Genomic DNA, 21,981 nt, shown 5'->3' on the forward strand with positions numbered 1-21,981 from the left:
TTCCTCTGCATCTCTTCACCCTCTCAACATTGCAGGGCCTCTAAACTCAGGCCTTTTCTCTGCTTACTCTCACACATTAGGTGACTTCATCTAATCTCCAGTCTTTAAACATCACCTAAATGCTAAGGACCCAGTTAGACCCCTCCCTGAACTCTAGACTCATATATTCAACTGTCCATTCTTACATTTCCACTTAAATGTGTAACAAGCACCTCAAACATATTTAAAACCAACTCCTGATCAACCCCACCTTAAAATAAATGTGTATGTATAAATTATACATAATGCCATACGTAACTACTCTACATATTAATACACTATACATAATTATACATTACATATAGATATGTGTAATGTATAATTATATACAATGTATATATATGCACCCGTATATGTGCATATATATATCATTCCAGTTATCCAGAACAAACTTCTTCATCATTGACTCCTCTTTTCCAACCCTCACATGCAGCACTTTTACTTGGATTACTATAATAGACTCTTAAGTGGTTTCTCTGCTTTCATGCTTGGCTCCCCTATAACCTATTCTCCAACAACAGCAAGCTTGAGCCAGTGTGTGAACATACCCAGATTATGTCACTACTCAGCTCAGACTGACAAATGGCTTCCCATGTTCATCAAAGTATATGCTGAAATCTTTACAATTACTCCATGGCCTTCTCCTACCATTGGCCCCTTGCTCACTCTATAGCTATGCTGGCCCTATTATTGTTCCAAAAACAAACGAAGTATGTGCTATTTGCCTTAAATACTCCTCCCTGGCTTGCTTCTTCACCAATGTCATGAGGTGAGAATTATCATATCCATTTTATAGATAAGGAAACTGAAGCCTAGAGATGTTATTTGTCAAGTAAATGGCAGAGAGAGGATAAATAACATTATGCCAGGGTTATGGGACTACACGTACTTCCTCTTTTCTTCGTTTTGCTGGCATTTTAAACAAACTCTCCCCTTTTTTTCTTAAAAAGAAAAATTAAAAGATATGCTAAACTAACCACTATAAATAATTATATAAATATATATATACGCACACTACACACATATACATATAAGGTATGACATTTATGAATAATATTTACAGAAATAGAAAAGCAAAATAAAGGTTTCTTATTAGGCATACCTTTGCAAAGTTGATTGAAAGCCCAGGAATTTCTGCTAATCCTCCACCCATTAGAGACTTCTGACCTATGATAACTCCGAAGGTGGGCAAACAGGAGAAATCAGAACTTCCTTCATAAACAAATTTCAAATCTTTTGGATCCTTGATTGATGCTCCCACTCCAAGGGCATACATAATAGCTTCCAGTTCCGTATAAGCATAAGAAAATGGAGGGAGTTTCTGGCCAATAGCTCCAGCCTACAGGACAGTTTTAAAAAGTAATTTATTTCATTGATAACTTTTCAAAACTATTAACTTCTTACATACCTAGTTTTGTTTTTGAATAGATGAGAATATAATGTCAGTGAATTTGATGGAGCATAATTATTGCAAGTATATTTGATTTTTTTAATAGAAACTAATTAGGTAATCTGTAGAAAAGGACTTCTTTACAGTTAAGAACTTTTTTATTGCTTGCTTCTTGCTAACAGACAGTATGTCTCATACTCAACTTTCCTGGCTCTAATTCAGCAATTATTAGCTACCCAAAAATCTAAAAAATAATGAAATTTTAGCTCATAAGATGTAATGTATAAAATTCGCTGTAAACAGATGAGTAAAACGCTGCTTAATGAATGTAAATTTGATTGCCTCATGATGATTTTGGTTTGTTTGTCTGTTTTGAGACGGAGTCTCACTCTGTCGCCCAGGCTGGAGTGCAGTGGTGAGATCTTGGCTCACTGCAACCTCTGCCTCTCGAGTTCAAGCGAGTATCCTGCCTCAGCCTCCCAAGCAGCTGGGACTACAGGCCCATGCCACCACATCCAGCTAAATTTTTTAAATATTTTTAGTTGAGACGGGGTTTCACCATGTTGGCCAGGCTGGTCTGGAACTCCTGATCTCGTGATCCACCCGCCTTGGCCTCCCAAAGTGCTGGGATTACAGGGGTGAGCCACTGCGCCCGGCCCTTCATCATGTTTTTAAGTAAAATAAAATTTAACTTGAATTTCTTTCCCAGGAATATCCTTTGTCTAACTGGATATTGTCTTTTTCTACCTAGTGATAATACGCGTAGCTAATAAGTGAAGTACATATTGGCTTATAAAAGAATAATGTCCAATTTTTCAATCATTTTTATTCTAAAGTAGAAGTTGGCAAACAAGGACCAAGAGCTAAAATGGTTTATATAGGTTGACTAAAAATAAGAAAAACAGAAAGAATATGTAATAGAATACAAGCACTGTGCAGCCCACAAAGCCTAAAATATTTACTATATGGCCCTTCATCAAAAAGGTCTGCCAACCCTTACTTTAAGGAAAAATCACATTTATATACTGACCATATTCTCAGGCTTAAAATTAGAATTTTAATTTTCTTTATCACAATGCCTACCATAGGTTACAAAACACCAGAATCTAATATGGCAAATGACTTACTTCTTCCTATTTATCCAGTACAGTTTTTTTTTTAAGAAAGGATACAAACAGGAACAGTAAATAGGCAAATTTCACATGAGCTGTAATCACAATTGTTCTCGAATTTCTGACACAATGGGAAGCATTTTACTTGCAGCCATGTTGAAATAGTTCTAAAATACTATATTGATGCTTCCCTTAAAAGAAATGGACCCAAAAGAGCACTAAACTAGATAGATATCCTTTTCTAAAGAGTTAGAAAATGTTACTAAAGTAGGATTATTGATGGTCAAGAAAAAAAAATACTTGTCATACAGTTAGATACAGAAATCTAACTGTACTGAAAAAGTAAAAGTTTAATATTTGAGCTTATGTTCAAATTCTATCAATATTTAGTACATATTTTATATACAGTTTTATCATCACTCATTTAGCAATAAATAGCTTAGAAAATAATTTTTGTATGTGAAAAAAGCTGCAAAATTATTTACATTTCAAACAAAATATTGCTGATTATAGGCACTTCACTTTCAACATAGAAGTTTAAAGCCTTGTGTGCATTAGGTAAAGGGGTAAAAAACACAACAAAGAACCTGGGAGCATAAAACCTCCAGGAATCATGGTGTCATAGTCTCCCCTCCCAAATACAAATTCCCATACAACTCAAATCTACTTAAAGTCAATTTAAAGTTATCCTTAAAGAGATAAAGAACTATAAATGGGTAGAATGAGAAATGTATATGGAAGACAGACAGTCCAGGCAGGCATAGATATCAGGACTAGATATCAGATTAGCCACAAGTCATTTTATCGACAGTTGAGATAATCCCTTTTTTCCTCTTCTATCCAGTACCTCCGTGAGTCAATATCCAAACAGCACTGCAGAGGGTGAAAATGAGGTTGGCTAAAGCACCACTCAGGCAGCTAACTTGACTCATCACACCCCCTGATGGAGCCTACCAAAAATTATATGTAAGTAAGGAGTATCCCTCTGAAAAGTTCATGATAAGCTTTCAGCAGCTGTTTCCAACCAGGAGAAGAAGCTAAGTGGGTTACCTCCATTCTCCAAGCCCCACTCAGCTACTAGGTAAAACCTTGGAGACTGATACCCAATCGCTCTGATCTCCTTTCCCACTAGGGAAAAGAAATGTATGGTATACAGTCCAGAGAAATCTAAGGGAGGGAGAAGGAGAAATTAAAAAGACGAATAAAGTACTCTGGACAGTGTTAGAATTCATCCTGAGCCATCTCTTCATGTGGCTCAACTGTCCTGAATTCTCTGTATGTTGAAATCAGGCTGTATGCTATAAAGTCATTCATAAATGATTTCTGAATAAATCCTCTATTTTAAATTATCTCTGCCACTGCTTCTCTCCATTATTAGTGACTGAAAGAAAGCAACTGTGTCCAAAAGAAAAGAGAAAGAAGTGGGAGAGGAAGAAAGCAGGGAGGGAGGAAGGGAGGGGAAAGTCTCCAGATAAGGCAAAGGCTTTAGGCTTTTTTTCCACTTACAAATCCTGATGTTGCTGTAGACGTTGCATGACTAGTATGATTTGCTGAAACTCCTTCTGAATCTATTTTACTTAGAACTTCAATTATACTGCCAGTTGATTCTAAAATTAAAAATGAAAAACAAAAAAAATAAAGCTTTGTTAAAGATGTGACTAAGAAAAGCTACAATATGCTACATAATTATTCCTATAACATTCCGCAAACCTGCTACAGAGCCTCCAATGCCACTCATGAACTGAATGTATGATGTTAGACTACTGAAGGAAAAAAATTGCAAAAGAACTTGACCAAACATAAATGGACATCTTCAATGAAATACAAAACATTGTCTAGCATATCCTTCCCTGGTTATCTGATTCTAAGGGGGCTCTAGAGCTTTCCAAAGTCTTTAAGCTATTTTACAACCTTTAAAGAGAAATACTTGTCTATAGACATGCAATTTGTCTGGTGGAGAGATCACTGATTCCTCTTCTCAACTGATTTCCATTCTTCCCAAGATGAAAGAATACTGAGATTACCTCTTCACCCCCGCTCCCAGTTCTCTGTACAAGTAATAGCTCTGAAGATAGTACCAAAAATTCTTCCAGGGAAAATCATCATCAAAACCAGTGACTCCAGACAGGGATCAAAAGCTGCTGTTCTGTGGGTCTAAAAGGTTAATAAAGGAGGCTCATGGGGCATCCACATACCATAAGATATTCTGAAGGCCCTGGGACCTTTCTAACAAACCTAAGCAACATGGGCTTCCTTCTGAACTCAGACAAAACCATAACCAAGGCTGGGCGCAGTGGCTCACCCATGTAATCCCAGGACTTTGAGAGGCCAAGGCTGGCAGATCACTTGAGGTCAGGAGTTCAAGACCAGCCTGGCCAACATGGTGAAATTTTACAAAAATTAGCCAGGCGTGGTGGCACACGCCTGTAATCCCAGCTACTTGCGAGGCTGAGGTGGGAGAATCACTTGAACCTGAGGGGCAGAAGCTGTAGTGAGCCAAGATCACACCACTGCTCTCCAGCCTGGGAGACAGAATGAGACTCCATCCTAAAAAAAATAAATAACCAAACTACAGAGTCTCAGAAGACCAGAGATATCTGCCATTCCTGATGACAGCAGTAGAGCGGTTTCTTGCCTATTAATCTTCCCCCTACCATCCCATTCATATTGCTACCTAGAGGGAAGGCTATTTATTTGAAAGGCACCTCCTTTTAGAAATAGACAACTTGAATTACTTGTTGGCTCAAACACTGGCTAGTTTAGTTTTTCTGGGATTTAGTTCCATCATCTGTAAAATAAAAATACAAGAAGAGATGCTCTGGAACTTCAATTCTTATCAAAAAGATCATTTTTTTAAGTTGTGCTTCAGACAGAGGTATCTTTTGCTTATAATTAGTTATAATAATTCAAGTAGTTGGCTTTTTAATAAGTTTAACACTTTTGAGGCAGAAATACTTTTTGAGATCGATATCAGAGGAAAGCTTTTACTATACTTTTCTTACATTTGTTTTCATGGATAAGTGACTGTTATTCATAGAATAAATTTCTCGAATGTCTAAATATAAAATACAAAAATGTTACAATTTATGACATAACAATCATGTTATCATCTGATTGAGAGTAAGTATAATGAAATTTCAGTAAGTATTCCAGTAGGTAGGAAAGTATCAATAAGGAGAAAAAAAAACAGAGTAGTCATTTTTCAAATATATTCTTCTATCAAACTTTAAATATTACATCACTATGAGAAAAAAAGGTTTTTTTTAATAAAATGACCCTGACTCATGATCTTTTCAGAAAAATATTTCAAATTTCATATATTACATGCATATGTGAATTACACTAGAAAAAAATAATCTGACTTTTATTTGGTTATCTATTTCTGTGGCATATTATAGGAGATTAAATAATTCAAGTTAATAAGCAATTATTAAGTCCCTTCTATGAGTTCAGCACTATGCTAACACCAAATATATACAAGAAGTACATGCAAGATACAGTCTCTGCCTGAAAGGAACTTGCCAGGCAATTAAGAAACCACACATGCACGAAACAAAAGAAGTGGAGATCAGTTATAATTACATGCTCAAGTGCTAGAAGTTCAGCTAACAGAAAGATCAATATACCCTAGACTAACTGGGCAGGTTTTGTTCAACATCTGGGGCTTGAGTTTTTCTAAAGAAGCATTAAGATTAGCAGAGGAGATAAAAGGTAGAAGCAGTATGTTAGAAAAGCAGAGAAACAGTAGCAAAAACAAAGCACTGAAACAAAGCCACATTTATGCCCCAAACAGAAAAGAGCTGAGCCTAAATAATAAAAAGGCTTCATCTTTTTGAGAAAGAAAGAAATAAAAATATGGTAAGATTGGGAGCATATGGGTAGACAACGGAAGACTCTGAAACGAACCACCAGCACGGATGTAAGTGCATTCAGCACAAATGAGTAAAGATTTTATGCCATCCATCCCCCAATCACACATAAACCCAAAAAACAGGATAATAATAAAGCTGAAAAATGGACAGTGAGAAATAACATAAATATCTTAAATGTGAAGAGTTCTAATACCTACTAGAGCAGAAAATATGCTATAGATGATTCAAGTGTCTTAGCACTACAGTTAACACAGAAGACAATTCCATAAGAGAAGAAAATGCTTGCTGCCTCTGATTCGCCAACCAGAGCTCATTGATGGGGACTCTCTTTACCTTGGATACTCTGAGGTTTGCTGGCATTCTCAAAGTCACAGATCTTCTTCCAGTTAGCCTTCACTGCCTCAGGAGTCATTGGGTGATTCTTTTGTCTTACAATAGCTCCAAGAGTCCTCTCCCAGCGTACTGGTTATAGAAACAAAACTAACATACTGAGCACATAGTTGAGACACAGAAAGTAAGATTCATTTTTTAAGATAAAGGAAATTGAGAAAAAAAGGGATTCTAACCCCTAAAGAGTTTTACTATAACCCTTAAAATGAAATTTTCCTAACAAACGCATTAGGATAAGGTCAATTTAAAGATAAATTTGAAGCTGAAGGGAAAAAATTCTCCTCTAACTATGCTAGACAGTACTAAAGGTAGAATGTTATGCTGTATGTGAAAAGGTTTAATTATATAATAATCACATCAAAAGACTGACTTTATGACCACAGACCCCCCAAGTAATATACTTCATTCTTCTTGTTTATAAAACGAAGATAACTAAATAGAGCTTTGCTGAGTTAGCAAACTGAAGACTAATAGTAAATAATAGGTCAAAGACTTCAGATAACAAAAAATCAGTGTAACAGGTGGCCCCAAATAATTCTTCCTTACCCTCTCTTTGCTCTACCTCTATTTCCACAAGAAGTCAGTTAGAATGCACAGATTCATAAAAACCATTACTGCTGCATAAGGAGAATTTTTAACACTGTTTTCTTTTTAAAAACCAGAGGAATAAATAACTACTAATAACCTTATTTAAACATAATAGTCAGACGTTGATGATTGTTAAACTGAAGATTTGTATTTGGGAATGACAGAAATGCCTGTGTCTAGAGCTTTCCTACTGATAAAGTACCAGATAGAGCTTTTACTGTAAAACCTTATGCTCCTTTTTTAAATGAATGTAATAAGACACTCAAAAATGCTTCAAGAATATAAGCCACTTTAACAGAGAAAATGACCATTAATTCTAAAAACATTATACTACTACAGCAATGCCCTCCAGTGATAGCAACCTTTTAAATGATGCAGTTAATTGGATTAATTCTGATACCCATAGCCAACTAAATATAAGTTGAGACACAGACATTTTCACAATTTTTTTAATGCCATAAAGCAATTCTCAAATTTGGAGTTCACAAGGTTTGAGAGATGGGGTAGGAAAGGGTTGAAGCCAAGTAAATGTACTATTGGGCTAAAGCGGAATAATTCCCATAGATCAGCTGCAATTTCTGTCCCAGAAAGTTGTCCAATGTGATTCCTCACTCCCCTTGACATCTCCTACTTCATGGAAGAAAATAATTACATGGGAAAATTGGAGAACTTGCCTGCTGCTCTAGAATAGGCTCAACCCATCTTTTTCCAAAACAGCTTTCCCTCCCACTCATTTCTCTGCTGAAACAGCAAGAACAAGCATGTGGGAAGTCAAAGACATGGGAGGGTGATTATCAATATATGCTGCCTGAAGGAACAGCCAGTTCTGAAGAAGACAGGACAAGTCCGGAGTAAGGACTGCCTCCCGGAAGAACAGATAGGCTCTTCAAAGGGCCACAGACCTAAAGGACAGTCACAATGTTTAAAAATATCTGTTGCTATAGCAATGTTTAAGTTTGAATATGCAAGCACTATATCCAATGGTTAGGCATGTGACAAAAATCTTACCTACCTCAACTAGATATGCAGGTTTAAAGATAAGCAAATAGTCTATACAAACCAAAAACTGAGAGAGACTTACATTTTCCAATCCATCCTGCTCCAACCTACCAAAAAGAGGGGGGAAACATTTAATTAAAAAAATGTCAGCTCCTTTACTAGGAGTATTACAATGCAAGGTGACAGGAGATGAAAATAATACAGCTCTATAAAAGTCCACTGGCCCTCGTGACTTTGCACAGTTCATGTTATCAGAGCACAAACATAAAACAGCACAATGAAGTAGAAATGCATGTAATAGAAAAGAATGAATCTGATGTCAGAGACCAAGACTTGACACAAATTTGTCTACTGACTACCCTGGCCAAATTATGTGACCTACCTACATCCAAGTTTCCTCAAATGTAAAATAAAAATGACAGTACATATTTCATGTGGTTACCATGAAGCAAACAATATAAATAGTACACTGCCTAGCATATCATGAGATCAAAATAAATGTCCCTCTTGAAGGACCTACTGAATTACAAAGAAAACCAAAGCCAAATAAAAAGAGTATTTGACTTAGTGAACTACATATACTCATTTTAATGAAACATCTATATGCAGAGATAAGACAAATGACCAAATAATAACTGCTACCCAGGAAGATCAATTTTTCTTTTTTTTTTTTTTTTTTGAGATGGAGTCTGGCTCTGCTGCCCAGGCTGGAGTGCAGTGGCCGGCTCTCAGCTCACTGCAAGCTCCGCCTCCCGGGTTCACGCCATTCTCCTGTCTCAGCCTCCCGAGTAGCTGGGACTACAGGCGCCCGCCTCGTCGCCCGGCTAGTTTTTTGTATTTTTTAGTAGAGACGGGGTTTCACCGTATTAGCCAGGATGGTCTCGATCTCCTGACCTCGTGATCCGCCCATCTCGGCCTCCCAAAGTGCTGGGATTACAGGCTTGAGCCACCGCGCCCGGCCCAATTTTTCACTTCTATAATTTTTTCTAGAGGTCATTCAAGAAAAATCCTTAAAAAAAAAAAAAAGTCTGATGTAAAGAAAATCTGTTTGTCATGACTTCAAACACCACAACTACAGTGTGCCCAAACTTACCACAAAAATGTCACATTCATAAGATAGAAGAAACGTATCAGCAGACATCCTAGTGGCTCTAAGTTCAAGGGTGTGGCTTTTCATCACCCTTTGCCTCTATATTAATATGCCTACATCTTTTATGATACAACTAGTCAGCCTTGATATAGTTACAGTAGACAAATCAGCAGTGGTTTTGATATCAGGCAAAATAACCACCACTTTTTGCTGTATTTTGGAAGTGAAGTAGTAAGTTATAAGCTCCTCTCAGGTGCTAAAAACGATTGCTCCAGCTGAGCTAAAAATATTTGTATCTGCCACTCTAGATATCTATCAGAACTTCAAAAAGTGGCAATTTACTTTCAAGGTTTAAGTCAGGATGTTATGCACATCTCGTAGTATATTTTATCAATCATGCATGCCAAATGTTCCTCACTAAAAATGTTCACAATATAGTAAAAGGAAACAGTAACATAACAAAACTTCATCTGCAGCATGATTCTAATTGTCCGTGTGTTTGGGTGTATAAAACGCCTGTCTGGGCTGAGCGCGGTAGCTCACGCCTGTAATCCCAGGACTTTGGGAGGCCAAGGCGGGCAGATCATTTGAGATCAGGAGTTCGAGACCAGCCTGACCAACATGGTGAAACCCCGTTTCTACTAAAAATTTAAAAATTAGCTGAGCTTGGTCGTGGATGCCTATAATCCCAAATACTTAGGAGGCTGAGGCAGGAGAATCACTTGAATCCAGGAGGCGGAGGCTGCAGTAAACCAAGATCACGCCACTGCACTTCAGCCTGGGCAACAGAGCGAGACCCCATCTCAAAAAAAATAAAAATTAAAACACATATCTAATAAAAGACTAGAAGGAAATACATAAAAATATTAATACTAGTTCTCTCTGGACAGTGATAATGTAGACAATGTTTATTTTTTATATGTTCTTATATATTTGAAATTTTCACAAACAGCACATACTATTTTTGTTCACAAAGTTAGTAATAAACATAACTGTAAAAGATAAATAGTTTTTAAAAATTCCTTAATGAGGTAAAAGAAGAGCAGGCAAAATTTTGGATTACAGATGGCTTGATATTATTAAACTTTCCTATTCTATAAAATAGAGTTGTAAAGTTCTTTCTACTTCTAATATGCCACAATTCACATTCAATGAGTCTGATTAGGAAAGTGGAGGTGCATATCTCTGCTTAGAGATATGTAGACTGTTTTTTTTTTTCCTTAACTTACCCATCAGCTTTTCATTCAAATGAAATAAGCTAATATATCCCTCACTTTAAATTGAGCCAAATTTCATCAAACAGTGAACAATGGATCTCACTGCATGACGGGATTATGTGTGGATAATTATTTTTATAATAAACATTTAAAACTTTGAAATAAAGAAAAATAGAAAAGTTTATTATTTATGTAAAAATAAGTAATGTTACATTTATTGACCTATCATACAAGATTAAATTCCTGCTATACTGATAATTAAAATTGGTGGGTGGTGCTATGTATTAGGCCCTATGCCAAGGGTTTAAAATATGACTTGTAGCTATCACAAGGAACCCCAGGAAACTAAAGTTCAGGAAGGTCAAATCAGCAATTCCCAGAATAAGAATTCAAAATCTGGCCTGGTTAACTCTAAACTCCAAGCTTCATCTTTCCACCTTATCATTCAGCTACTTAAACAATGAAATTTCCCACATTTTGACTGAACACATCAAACCAGCCACATTTCCATTTGGTAGGAATGTTACAAATGTAGAACTAAGTAAAAACAGAATTTATAAAGTTGCTATTACTTTCCAAAAAATGGGTATTAGTCACCACTTTTAATTATAACATAGACACAATATTTAAAAAATACAAGTGATGTCCACTGGTGCAGATTTTTACAAATGTAAGCAACTGGAGAAAACTAATAAGACAAAACAGGAAGGTGCAAATACCTCAAACAAGCCACCATTCTCCTCACAACTCTCGTGACAAAGCCAAAGGACAAGTGGTGCCACATACTCTGGCTTCAGAGCTTCCACAAGATCTGAAATAAAGAATATACACATATCTCACCAATCATTTTACTTTCTAATAATTTCTTACTTATAAAATTATAGGTAATTCAGAGACCTTTAAAATAAGAACAAAATTAGTATGTACATAACTAGTTTAACATTTAAGGCTTTGGGAAGAACTTTTTTTAATCTCAACTGAGCCATTTCTAAAGGGCTCTCAAGCTTCTAAAATTGTAAGTATCAGACACACCTTTCCAAGATGAGTAACATATCAATACTGTTCACAAGAAGAAAAGTTAGAACTGCCTAGACAAAGATCGGTGAGCAAAACTGTATTTAACATGAGAAACTTGGGTACCATTCATTCCCAAAATTATTCTATTTTCCCAGCTATTAACAAGAATCTAGAAAACCACAAAACAGCCTAGACCACTATAGTGGCAGAAAATGATTGAGAGTGCTGAATCCTAACCACTAGACCACCAGGGAAGGCAGATAATGATTGAAATAGACCTTGCAGACATCACTGATGAGGGCACAAAGTATAAGAACTACTTTCCCATTGCATATATTACTTTTTTGACTTTTTAAAAATTAATATATACTAGTTATACATATTCTGAAGGTACGTGTGATATTATGATGCCTTATACGATGTGTAATGACCAAATCAGGGTAACTGGTATATCCATCAACTCAAACATTTATCTTGTCTTTGGGTTAAGAACATTACAAATCTTCTCCTCTAGCTATTTTGAAATACACAATAAATTATAGTTAACTATAATTTCTCTATTATTCTATCAAATACTAGAATTTATTCCTTCTATCTAACTTTACTTTGGTAGTCCTTAACCAACTTCTCTTTCCCATTGCACTTTCTGTGAGTAGCTTGGTGAAGCAGAAAGGTGCTACATGAAGAACATGAAGAGTTGGATTCTAGTACTGAACCTGCTATGCAAGCAACTTCAGAACGTGAGTCCATCATTCAACTTCCCTAGGCCTCTATCTTCATTAATAAGCTAGTAATTTAAATACTTCCACTTGCTATTCCACCAAGCTGTTCCAAGGCTCAAATGAGATACAATTTGTATCTTACAATACCTTAAATACCATAGAATTTTATCTAAAAGATCAAATAAATGCAAAAATTGTGAAATGACAAAATACAATTTTGTATTAATGTTAAAGTAAAAAAGATGGTGTATATAGTCCCTGTAAATTAAAAAGTAGTTGCAAAAATTCTTCAGTTTATAGCCTCTAAAAGCTCTCAAAGTACACAAGCATTCCAATGGCACCCTGTCTTCCATTTTTCATCATATGCATGAGGAAAAAACGAAAGGAAGACTCCAGCCATCTCAAATTGTACAATGAAATAAATTATTAACTTAAATACCCATTCATTTCAATACATAACATTGCTCACATTTCCCATATATCTATTGACAAAATTGAATGCTAAAGGATATTTATGTACAGGGATTTGGATATTTGAGTTGACTAACTTCAAACTGAATGCAAAATAAGCACATCTATAAAATGCAACAGAGTATCTATTACCTTAGGTGAGAAAAAAGAAAAGAACATAAGGCACATAGAAAAAAATAAGTCTGTCTTGCAGTTTACTTTATATATTATCACTAATAATATAAGCAAATATTCTTGCTTTCCAGTTCATTCTCAAACTCCTAGGTTAGCCAGCATCTATTAAACTCAGTTTTATAAATAAAAAACCAACCTCAAGAGAGTAAATAAAAGATCAGAGAAGTTCCATAGCTATTAACATATAAAGTTACATGAAATCAAAAATAGAAAGGTTTACTTTGGATCCCACAGCCCTATTTGAAATGGCTCAACTGACACCATGTGGAGCAGAGATGAACCATCCCTGCAGAGCACTGACCATATTCTTGACCCACAGAAGTATGGGCAGTAAAGTGGTTGATGTTTTAAACCACTAAGTTCTGGGGTGTTTTGTTTGGTAGCAGTGGATAATACTTAACCCAGTGTTTCTTCCACCATACTAGATGTCAAGATATCTAGCATTACAGTGAGCCAAGTACTCTTGAGGAATGCTTCTGCTTCCAGAAATGAGATTCTTTTAAAGCATTACTGAGATAAAAAAAAGGTATCCTCCAACCAGAAAGAAAAAAAAAAATAGAAAAGAGTCCCTAGTGCCTGAGAATGATACAAATAACAGTACTGATACCTAGGTACTCAGAGGTAGGCCAGCATCAAGATGGGGTCCTAAACCTAAACTGTTCTACACTGAACTTCAACTTTTAAGGAAGACTGGGCAGACCAAAATTGGCTATGCCTCCTGGTAACCAGCAGTAGCAAAGACAGATCCTCTCTGAAGAAAACATTGCCAATTTAGAACACAGAACAAACACGGAATAAGATCAGGTAAAGAGCTAGTAATTAGAAATCATGAAGGAAAGCCACTATGAGAAAAAGTTAAAGAAACAGCAGATTTAAACTACAATGGAATAGAAATCTTGGAATTTAAAATATATTATAAAGAAAAGTTAACTATTAATTAGCATTTGTACCCTTCCTGACTCAATGATTTTACTTCAAAGTACATATCCAAGAAAAGTTATTGTTCTTGTTATCCAGAACACATGTACAAGAATAAAAGCAAATTAATTAAAAAGCAACATATATGTTCATTAATAAGAATTAAATAAATTCACATAATAGTCTTGCAGCAATAAAATTGAATGAGCCACAGCTATATATAAATCTTAGAGCCCTAAAATTGCCTGGAAAGACAAAGTACAATTCCCAAAATTTTTTTTTAATGACAAATGTCAAAAAGATCAAAAACAAGAAAACCAAACAATAAAGTGTTTGTCCATGTAATTTTTGTTAAAAAAAAATTAAAGGTAAGTGAATGAATATTCTCTTTAAGTGATTACCGCTTGGGGGAGGAAATGGGGTGAGGTAAAAAGGCAACAAAAATAGATACAAGCTATGGAAATGCTCCAGTTTGGGGGCCCCATGACAGCAGGTCATCAAGATGATCTTCAATGAGTCCCATGTCCTTTAATTTATCCCTTGTTGTAGTCCTTTTTCACAGTGTACGAAGGCTAGTCTGTGTGATCAACAGGATAGGACAAACGTGATGGTACATCTCTTCTGAAATAGGTTATAAAAGACACTGCAGCTTCTGTCTTAGTGGCCCTCTCTTTCAAATCCTTAGCTCTGGGGAAAGCCAGCTGCCAAGTCAAAAGCAGTCCTATGGAAAAGGCCACCTGGTGAGAAACTGAGGCCTCCTGACAACAGGTAGGAAGGAACAGAGGCCTCCTGGCAACTACCATGTGCACAAATGATCTTGGAAGTAAATCCTCCAACCCAAGCTTTCAAATGCCTACAGCGCCAGCAAACATCTTCATTAAAGCCTCACTAAAGACCTACAAGCAGAACCTCCCAGGCAGGCTGAATCCCTGACCCCAGAAATTGAGTGAGATAATAAATGTTTGCTGTTTTAATCCACTAAGTTCTAGAGTAGTTTACTACACAGCAGGAAATAACTAAAACAGCTTAGAAAGTTCGTTCCTGGATACTCATTATAGGGTTTTATTTTATTTCACGTAAGAAACATGTAAGTTATACACATTATTTTTCATGTATCAAGTATATTTCAAAGGGGAAATGAAATAGCAAAAATGTTTCCACACATTACTCATAATATCTGGTTCTTCAACAAATAATTTCTTTAATTGCCCATAAGGAAATATTTTAGAGGAAAAGAAAAGCTTCAGGTCAAAATAAATTTTCAGATATTCTAAACTATAAAAGAGTAAGAAAAAAGCAGAATAAAAATAATGGAATTTTAGGACTAGAAACAATAGTCCCAAAATTAAAGGAAATTTTAAAATGATCTATAACTCTCTTACTTTGTGAAACAGAAAACAGATCCAGAAAGATTAAGTCATCTGTCTAAAGTAGACTTTATTTTCTAAACTTCTTTTACTAGAGCATGGTAGGCATAAAGGATTAAACATTTACTTAATGGCTTGGTGGTCCAGATCTGTTCAAATAAATGGCAGCATATTCCCAAAGAAAAACAAATTTAAAACCTACAGTTTTAAGTACTTTCTTGAAAACGTACTGCTTCCCAAAGAGTCTAGAACCCACAGGAAAAAGTGACTGAAGGTAGAAATCTAACAAAGGGATGATCAGCACAAATTCTAACTAGTGATTTGTCTCTTGGTATGAAGCAGGGGGGTACAAAGTTAGATGCAAGTTACTGGCAATGTTCCAATTCTTGGGTTGAGAAGTGAGTTCATAAATATTCGATACATTTTTATGCTTTAACTTCTTGTATCTATAACCTATACTGTTTTGTGCCTATATAGTATCATACTTAAAAGGAAACAAAGTGTATATATTTCACATAACATGATTCTTTAACAAGAATTCCCTTGACAGGACTATGAGAACATAAAGAGTTTTTAAAGAATACGAGGCTTTAAAAATGGCTCTGCTGTCAAGGAAACGGGAAAAAAACATTAGATCTCAGGTCCAAATAGGTATTCTACACTAAAGAAAATTGGTTAGACACAGCTCTTGGCAAAGGCTGCAAAGTACTGCTGTAGTATTACAAATCCCAAGTTCTAAAATGAATGTTAGTTCAAATATGGAAAATAAATGGTACTGTATTTGTGTTCCATCAAGTAGCTAATTTTAAAATAATCCCATCAATTATTTTGTACCATTTCACAGAAGCTACTTTTAAAGTATTATGTAAATCTTCTTTTCAGAAATATATAAAAACCAAGAGTACCAAAAACTACACTTCTCCATAGTCAACTAATATATATACATATGTAAAGAAAGGCAGGCCCTCAATTATCCACTTAAATTTTTAAAGAAAGTTGAAAGACTCACACTATCTCATTCCAAGACTTAATATAAAACTAGAATAATCAAAACATCATGATATTGCTGAAAGGACAGGCGCACAGATCAACGGAATAGAACAGAGAAGCCAGAAATAGACCGAGGGGTAAGTATTCGATTGATTTTCCACAAAGGTGCAAAGACAACCCAAATCAAGAATGAGGGATAGTCTATAGAACAAAAGAACTAGATTCTTGAACAAACAAACAGCTTTTTTTCTTTTTAAGGCAGGGTCTCAGTCCATTACCCAGGTGGGAGCGCAGTGGTACAACCATAGCTCACTGCAGCCTCAAATTCCTAGGCTCAAGAATCCTTTCACCTTAGCCTTCCAAGTAGCTGTGACTACAGGCACAATCCACCCTGTCCAGCTGGACTTTTTTTTAAAAAAGGGAAGATGAACGATTATGTGTTAAAGGAAACTTAAGAGCTATAACAACAAAAATGCCTGTGGACCTTGTTTGGATCCTTAGCGGAATAATCCAACTCTAAAAATATCTCTTTCAAGACAACTAGAAAATTTTAATATGAATTTGGTATTAGGGGATATTAGCAAGTTATTTTGTTTGGTTATGATAATGGCATTGTGGTTACGTGTCCATATCTGTTAGATATTCATTTCCAAGTGTTCATTAGGTGAAATACAATGTCTAGGATTTACTTTGAAATACTGCAGAAGAAAAGGGAGAAGGTGATCAAAAAATGAAACAAAATTGGCTGTTGACCATTTGCTGAAGCTGAATAATGGGTACAAATGGTTCTTAACTTTCTTTACTCTTATGTATATTGGAAAGCTACACAAAAAAAGTCTTTTTTTACACAAATAAACTATGACCATAAAAAGCATTTTTTTAAATTATGGAACATGAATAAGGTAAAATATAATGCAACCATTAAAAGATATCCTGCACTATTTTATTAAATGGGAAAATGTTCATGATATGGGAAAAGAAAAGATGATAATAATTAGACTTCCAGTCTGCACTCCAACATAAAAAGAGCTTGGAAGTTGTTACTTCCATCCTCAAACCAAGATAAAAGCTTAACAAGCTAAAAATCAACAACTCTGCTTATTGGCACCAGAGAATTCAGGTCACAGGGCAAATCACCATCAGGAAAACTGGAGACACAGGCAAACGCAGAAAACCCAGCTTACTGGGAACAGAAGCCTCCAGAGCCCAAGCAGTTAGAACACTTAAACAGTAACTGACAAATTGCTAGAGGCTGAATGTGGACTTGTTTCATCTTAGGAGCGCCCAAACTTAGGAGGGGACTCCAATACTTCTGTAAGCTTTACCTCCAAAATTTCCCACCACATAGTGAAGATCAGAGAAAAATCCCCTCATGCTTTGGAGAAGAAAAGGGGAAAGAAACCATTGTGAAATATGCCCAGAGTATTCTGTTCTACTTAAGGCCTGCTCAAGAGACACTACTTTACTAGAGCCTTGTCTAACCTAGGGGAAGAGTGATTAGACAATTGGAACTTCTCTAGCTTTCCCATCTCAAATAAGGGAAGGAGAAGAAAAAAAGGCTTAAAAACTCTTCTGAAGGTACCAACCCAGGACTCTGACCCACTAAAAAAAATGGAGATTTAATACTAAGAGTACACAACACTTCCCCTCCCCGATACCTTTCCATTCCGTCAAGAGGGCTCCAGTATAGTAACAATTACAAGTGAGAGCTTCAAGATACAAACTCTATTTCCAAGGAAACTCAAAGACAACAGAGTATAAAAAACAGGAAGAGAGAGGAAGCAGAAGCCGCTGATACCCATAGCTATAGTAAATAATAAACACGGCCTAACTCCTAACGAGATAAACAGAAAACCTCACACGAAAGGCCTATTAATCTCACTTGCTGCTACTCAATAGCACTATTTTTTACTTTCAACAAAAAAACTGCAACCCATGTTAAAAGGTAAGAAAAAGCACAGGCTAAAGAGACAAACATTAGAACCTGATTCATATAGGGCAGAGATTTGGAGATTAACAGACAAGGAATTTAAAATAACTATGATTACTATGCTTAGGGCTCTAATGGAAAAAGTGATTAATACACAAGAACAGATGGTTACTTTAAGCTGAGAGATAAAACTCTAAAAAAGGATCAAAAGAAACTACTAGAAATCAAAACCATTGTACAAGAAATGAAGAAAGAATCAGTGAGCTTGAAGATATGTCAATATAAACTTCCTGAACAGAAACACAAAGAAGGAATGAGAAAAATGGAACAGAATAAATATCTAAGAACTGTGGGACAATTACAAAAGATAGAACCTGCAGACAATGAGAATCCGAGAAGAAGAAAAAGAGAATAAGCAGAAGAAATATTTGAAGGAATGATGGCTGAGAATTTTCCAAAATTAATGACAGGCATCTCAGAGGATAACAGGCAGCATAAATATCAAAAATCTCCACCTAAGCACATCATACACAAACTGCGGAAAACCAGAGATAAGGAGAAAATCTTGCAAGAAGCCAGAGGGGAAAAAAAACGCCTTACCTATAGAGGAATAAGGATAAGAATTATGTCACACTTCCTTTCTGAAACCACGTAACCAAGAGGAAAGTGATGTGAAATACAGGCATATCTCATTTTATTATATTCCACTCTATTGTGCTATGCAAATATTGCGTTTTTCACAAACTGAAGGCTTGTGGCAACTCTACATGAAGCAAGTCTATCAGCGTCATTTTTCCAACAGCATGTGCTCGCTTCATTTATCCATATTGGCATTTTTTAATAACAAAGTGGTTTTTAATTAAGGCATGTATATAGTTTAGATCTACACATAATGCTCTTGCACATTTAATGAACTACAGTATACTGTAAACATACACTGAGAAACCAAAAAATTTATATGACTTGTTTCATTGCAATCTTGGCTTTATTGTGGTGATCTACAACCAAACCTGCAACATCCCCAAGATATGCCTGTATTCAAAACGTTGAAAGAAAAAAGCCACCAACCTAGAATTCTGTATCCAATGAACGTATCCTTCAAAAGTAAAGGAGATGAAGAGAACACAAAGACAAGCCACAGACTGAAAAAAAATTTTCTAAAACATGTATCTGATAAAGGACTTGTTTCTAAAATATACAAAGAACCCTTAACATTCAAGAAAACAAACAATCCAATTTAAAAATGAGTGAAAGATGTGAAAAGACGTCTCAACAAAAGACAAATAAATGCCAAATAAGCATAGGAAAAAAATGCTCTATACCATACGTCACTAGGTAAGTGCAAATTAAAACAATAAGATATCACTACATATCTATTAGAAAACCTAAAATCCAAAGTACTGACAACAAAAAATGCTGGCCAGGATGTGGAGCAACAAGAACTCTCATTAATTGCTGGTGAGAATGCAAAATGATGCAATCATTTTGGAAGACAGTTTAGCAATCTCTTACAAAGCTAAACCTAGTCTTATCATAGCATCCAGCAATCACACTCCATGGTATGTGCCCAAATGACTTAAAAACTTATGTCTACACAAAAACCTGCACATGAATGTTTATGGCAGCTTTATTAATAAGTGCCAAAAACTGGAAGCAATCGAGATCTCCCTCAATAGGTGTATGAATAAACAAATTGTAGTACTTTCATGCCATGGAATATTACTGAACAATAAGAAGAAGTGAGCTTCAATCCCTGAGAATTCAGGAAGAAAAGGGGAGAGAGAAACAGGTGAAGCACAGGGGATTTTTAGGGAAGTAAAACTGTTCTGTATGCCACTGTAACAGTGGATACATAACTTTATGCATTTGTCAAAACCCATACAATTGTACGACACAAAGGGTGAATCCCAGTGTAAATGATGAACTTTAGCTTATCACAATGGTTCCATACTGGTTCATCAATTGTAATAAATATACCACTCTGACCAAAGATGTTAATAGCAAGGGAAACTGGGAGGTAAAGTATATAAGAATTCTCTGTACAATTTTTCTGTAAATCTAGAACTGCTCTAAAAAATAATCTATTTTTACAATAATTATTATGAAACAGGAAGAATATTACCCCATTCTGTAAAAAAAAAGACTATACAGAGAAAAAAAATGAAAGTTTTTATCAATGTGGTAGAATTATGGGTCATTTTTTATTTTTTCCTTTGTGCTTTTCTAAATTTTCCACAATGAACACAATTTACACATAATGCTTTTGAAATTGAAAAAAATAATAATTTTTAAGTATTCAGAAAATTAAATACTTTGGCAAAGCTCACTCCACATAGATTTGTAAGAACAGCACTGAAAAATATAAGCTTGCTTACTAACCTTCAGGCAAAACTGTCTGAGTCATCCGTGATCCAGCATTAGGAGCAATGGTGTTACAATGAATGTTGCTTTTTCTGCCTTCAATTGCAAGAGAATTTGCAAGGCCCAGAAGACCCAACTTTGCAGCACTATAATTTGCCTGGCCAAAGTTGCCATATATTCCTGAAGCTGATGAAGTCATAATAATTCTAAAAGGAAAATCAATCTCTTAATATCATCTTTTCCATAATTTGATAACGTTGCAACTCTAATTCTGTTTTGGTACTATTGCACCTATCAAAAGCAACTATGTATACTGTCATTAGCTTCTTACAATCATGATTCATGTATCTAAAATAATATTAATATATAAGTAATCTCTCAAAATTCAACTACAAGATTTAACTGTTTTAAAAAGATTTTCTGGGCCGGGCGCGGTGGCTCAAGCCTGTAATCCCAGCACTTTGGGAGGCCGAGGCGGGCGGATCACGAGGTCAGGAGATCGAGACCATCCTGGCTAACACGGTGAAACCCCGTCTCTACTAAAAAAATACAAAAAACTAGCCGGGCGAGGTGGCGGGCGCCTGTAGTCCCAGCTACTCGGGAGGCTGAGGCAGGAGAATGGCGTGAACCCGGGAGGCGGAGCTTGCAGTGAGCTGAGATCCGGCCACTGCACTCCAGCCTGGGCGACAGAACGAGACTCCGTCTCAAAAAAAAAAAAAAAAAAAAAAAGATTTTCTGGCCAGAACCAAATGATCTTACACTTACACTTAAATGTAAGAATGTATATCCATTATCTATCAAAAACAACAATAAATATTTACAACCATAAAATAACCTGGTAACATACAGCTTAAAATTTTAGCAAGAAATATTAAATCGAACAGTTCTAATTTTTCAGTCCTCATCACTTTGCCTCTCTCCTTTTCTGAATAATATTAAATGCCTCGTTAAAACAATCATCTCAAAATCTGACCCAACCTCACTAACTCTACTTAGGCTAAGTAAAATAAATCATGTCATTTATTCTCAGAAACTGTCAGGACCAGGAAAAACTAGAAATCTCCAACAAAAACAGGCATCACAAGCAATTTGCTTCTATTAGGTATGTATGAGCACTAAATTAAGAGGAATGACCTCAACACTAGAGTGCAAAAGAGAACATGGATTAAGTGTACTAGCACTGCCACAATAAGTTACTTATCTAGGAGCAATCATGAGAGGTCCTACAATTCTTAAAGAGTTGATAAAGACTAACTCATGTCTGACTACTACCAGCCAGCAGGAAATAGCCATTCATCTCTCCCCAGTTGGGAAGACATGAAATAATATTCACG

At 35.7% G+C, this 21,981-nt stretch overlaps 1 protein-coding gene across 2 annotated transcripts in view; it reads right to left on the reverse strand.

Annotated features, from left to right (window-relative positions):
- The window catches only part of HSD17B4 (hydroxysteroid 17-beta dehydrogenase 4), a 97,437-nt gene that overhangs the window by 45,421 nt on the left and 30,035 nt on the right, over positions 1-21,981 (reverse strand). For both annotated transcript variants that reach the window (XM_033181465.1, XM_033181466.1), the window contains exons 8-13: positions 20,666-20,853; positions 11,417-11,508; positions 8,473-8,497; positions 6,747-6,875; positions 4,048-4,148; positions 1,142-1,378 (exon numbers count right to left, since the gene is read on the reverse strand). In XM_033181465.1, the coding sequence (XP_033037356.1) occupies positions 1,142-1,378; positions 4,048-4,148; positions 6,747-6,875; positions 8,473-8,497; positions 11,417-11,508; positions 20,666-20,853 (772 nt within the window). The remainder of the gene's footprint in view (positions 1-1,141; positions 1,379-4,047; positions 4,149-6,746; positions 6,876-8,472; positions 8,498-11,416; positions 11,509-20,665; positions 20,854-21,981) is intronic.

Source organism: Trachypithecus francoisi, unplaced genomic scaffold, assembly GCF_009764315.1.
Source record: "Trachypithecus francoisi isolate TF-2019V2 unplaced genomic scaffold, Tfra_2.0 Lachesis_group2, whole genome shotgun sequence".
Taxonomy (NCBI): Eukaryota; Metazoa; Chordata; class Mammalia; order Primates; family Cercopithecidae; genus Trachypithecus; species Trachypithecus francoisi.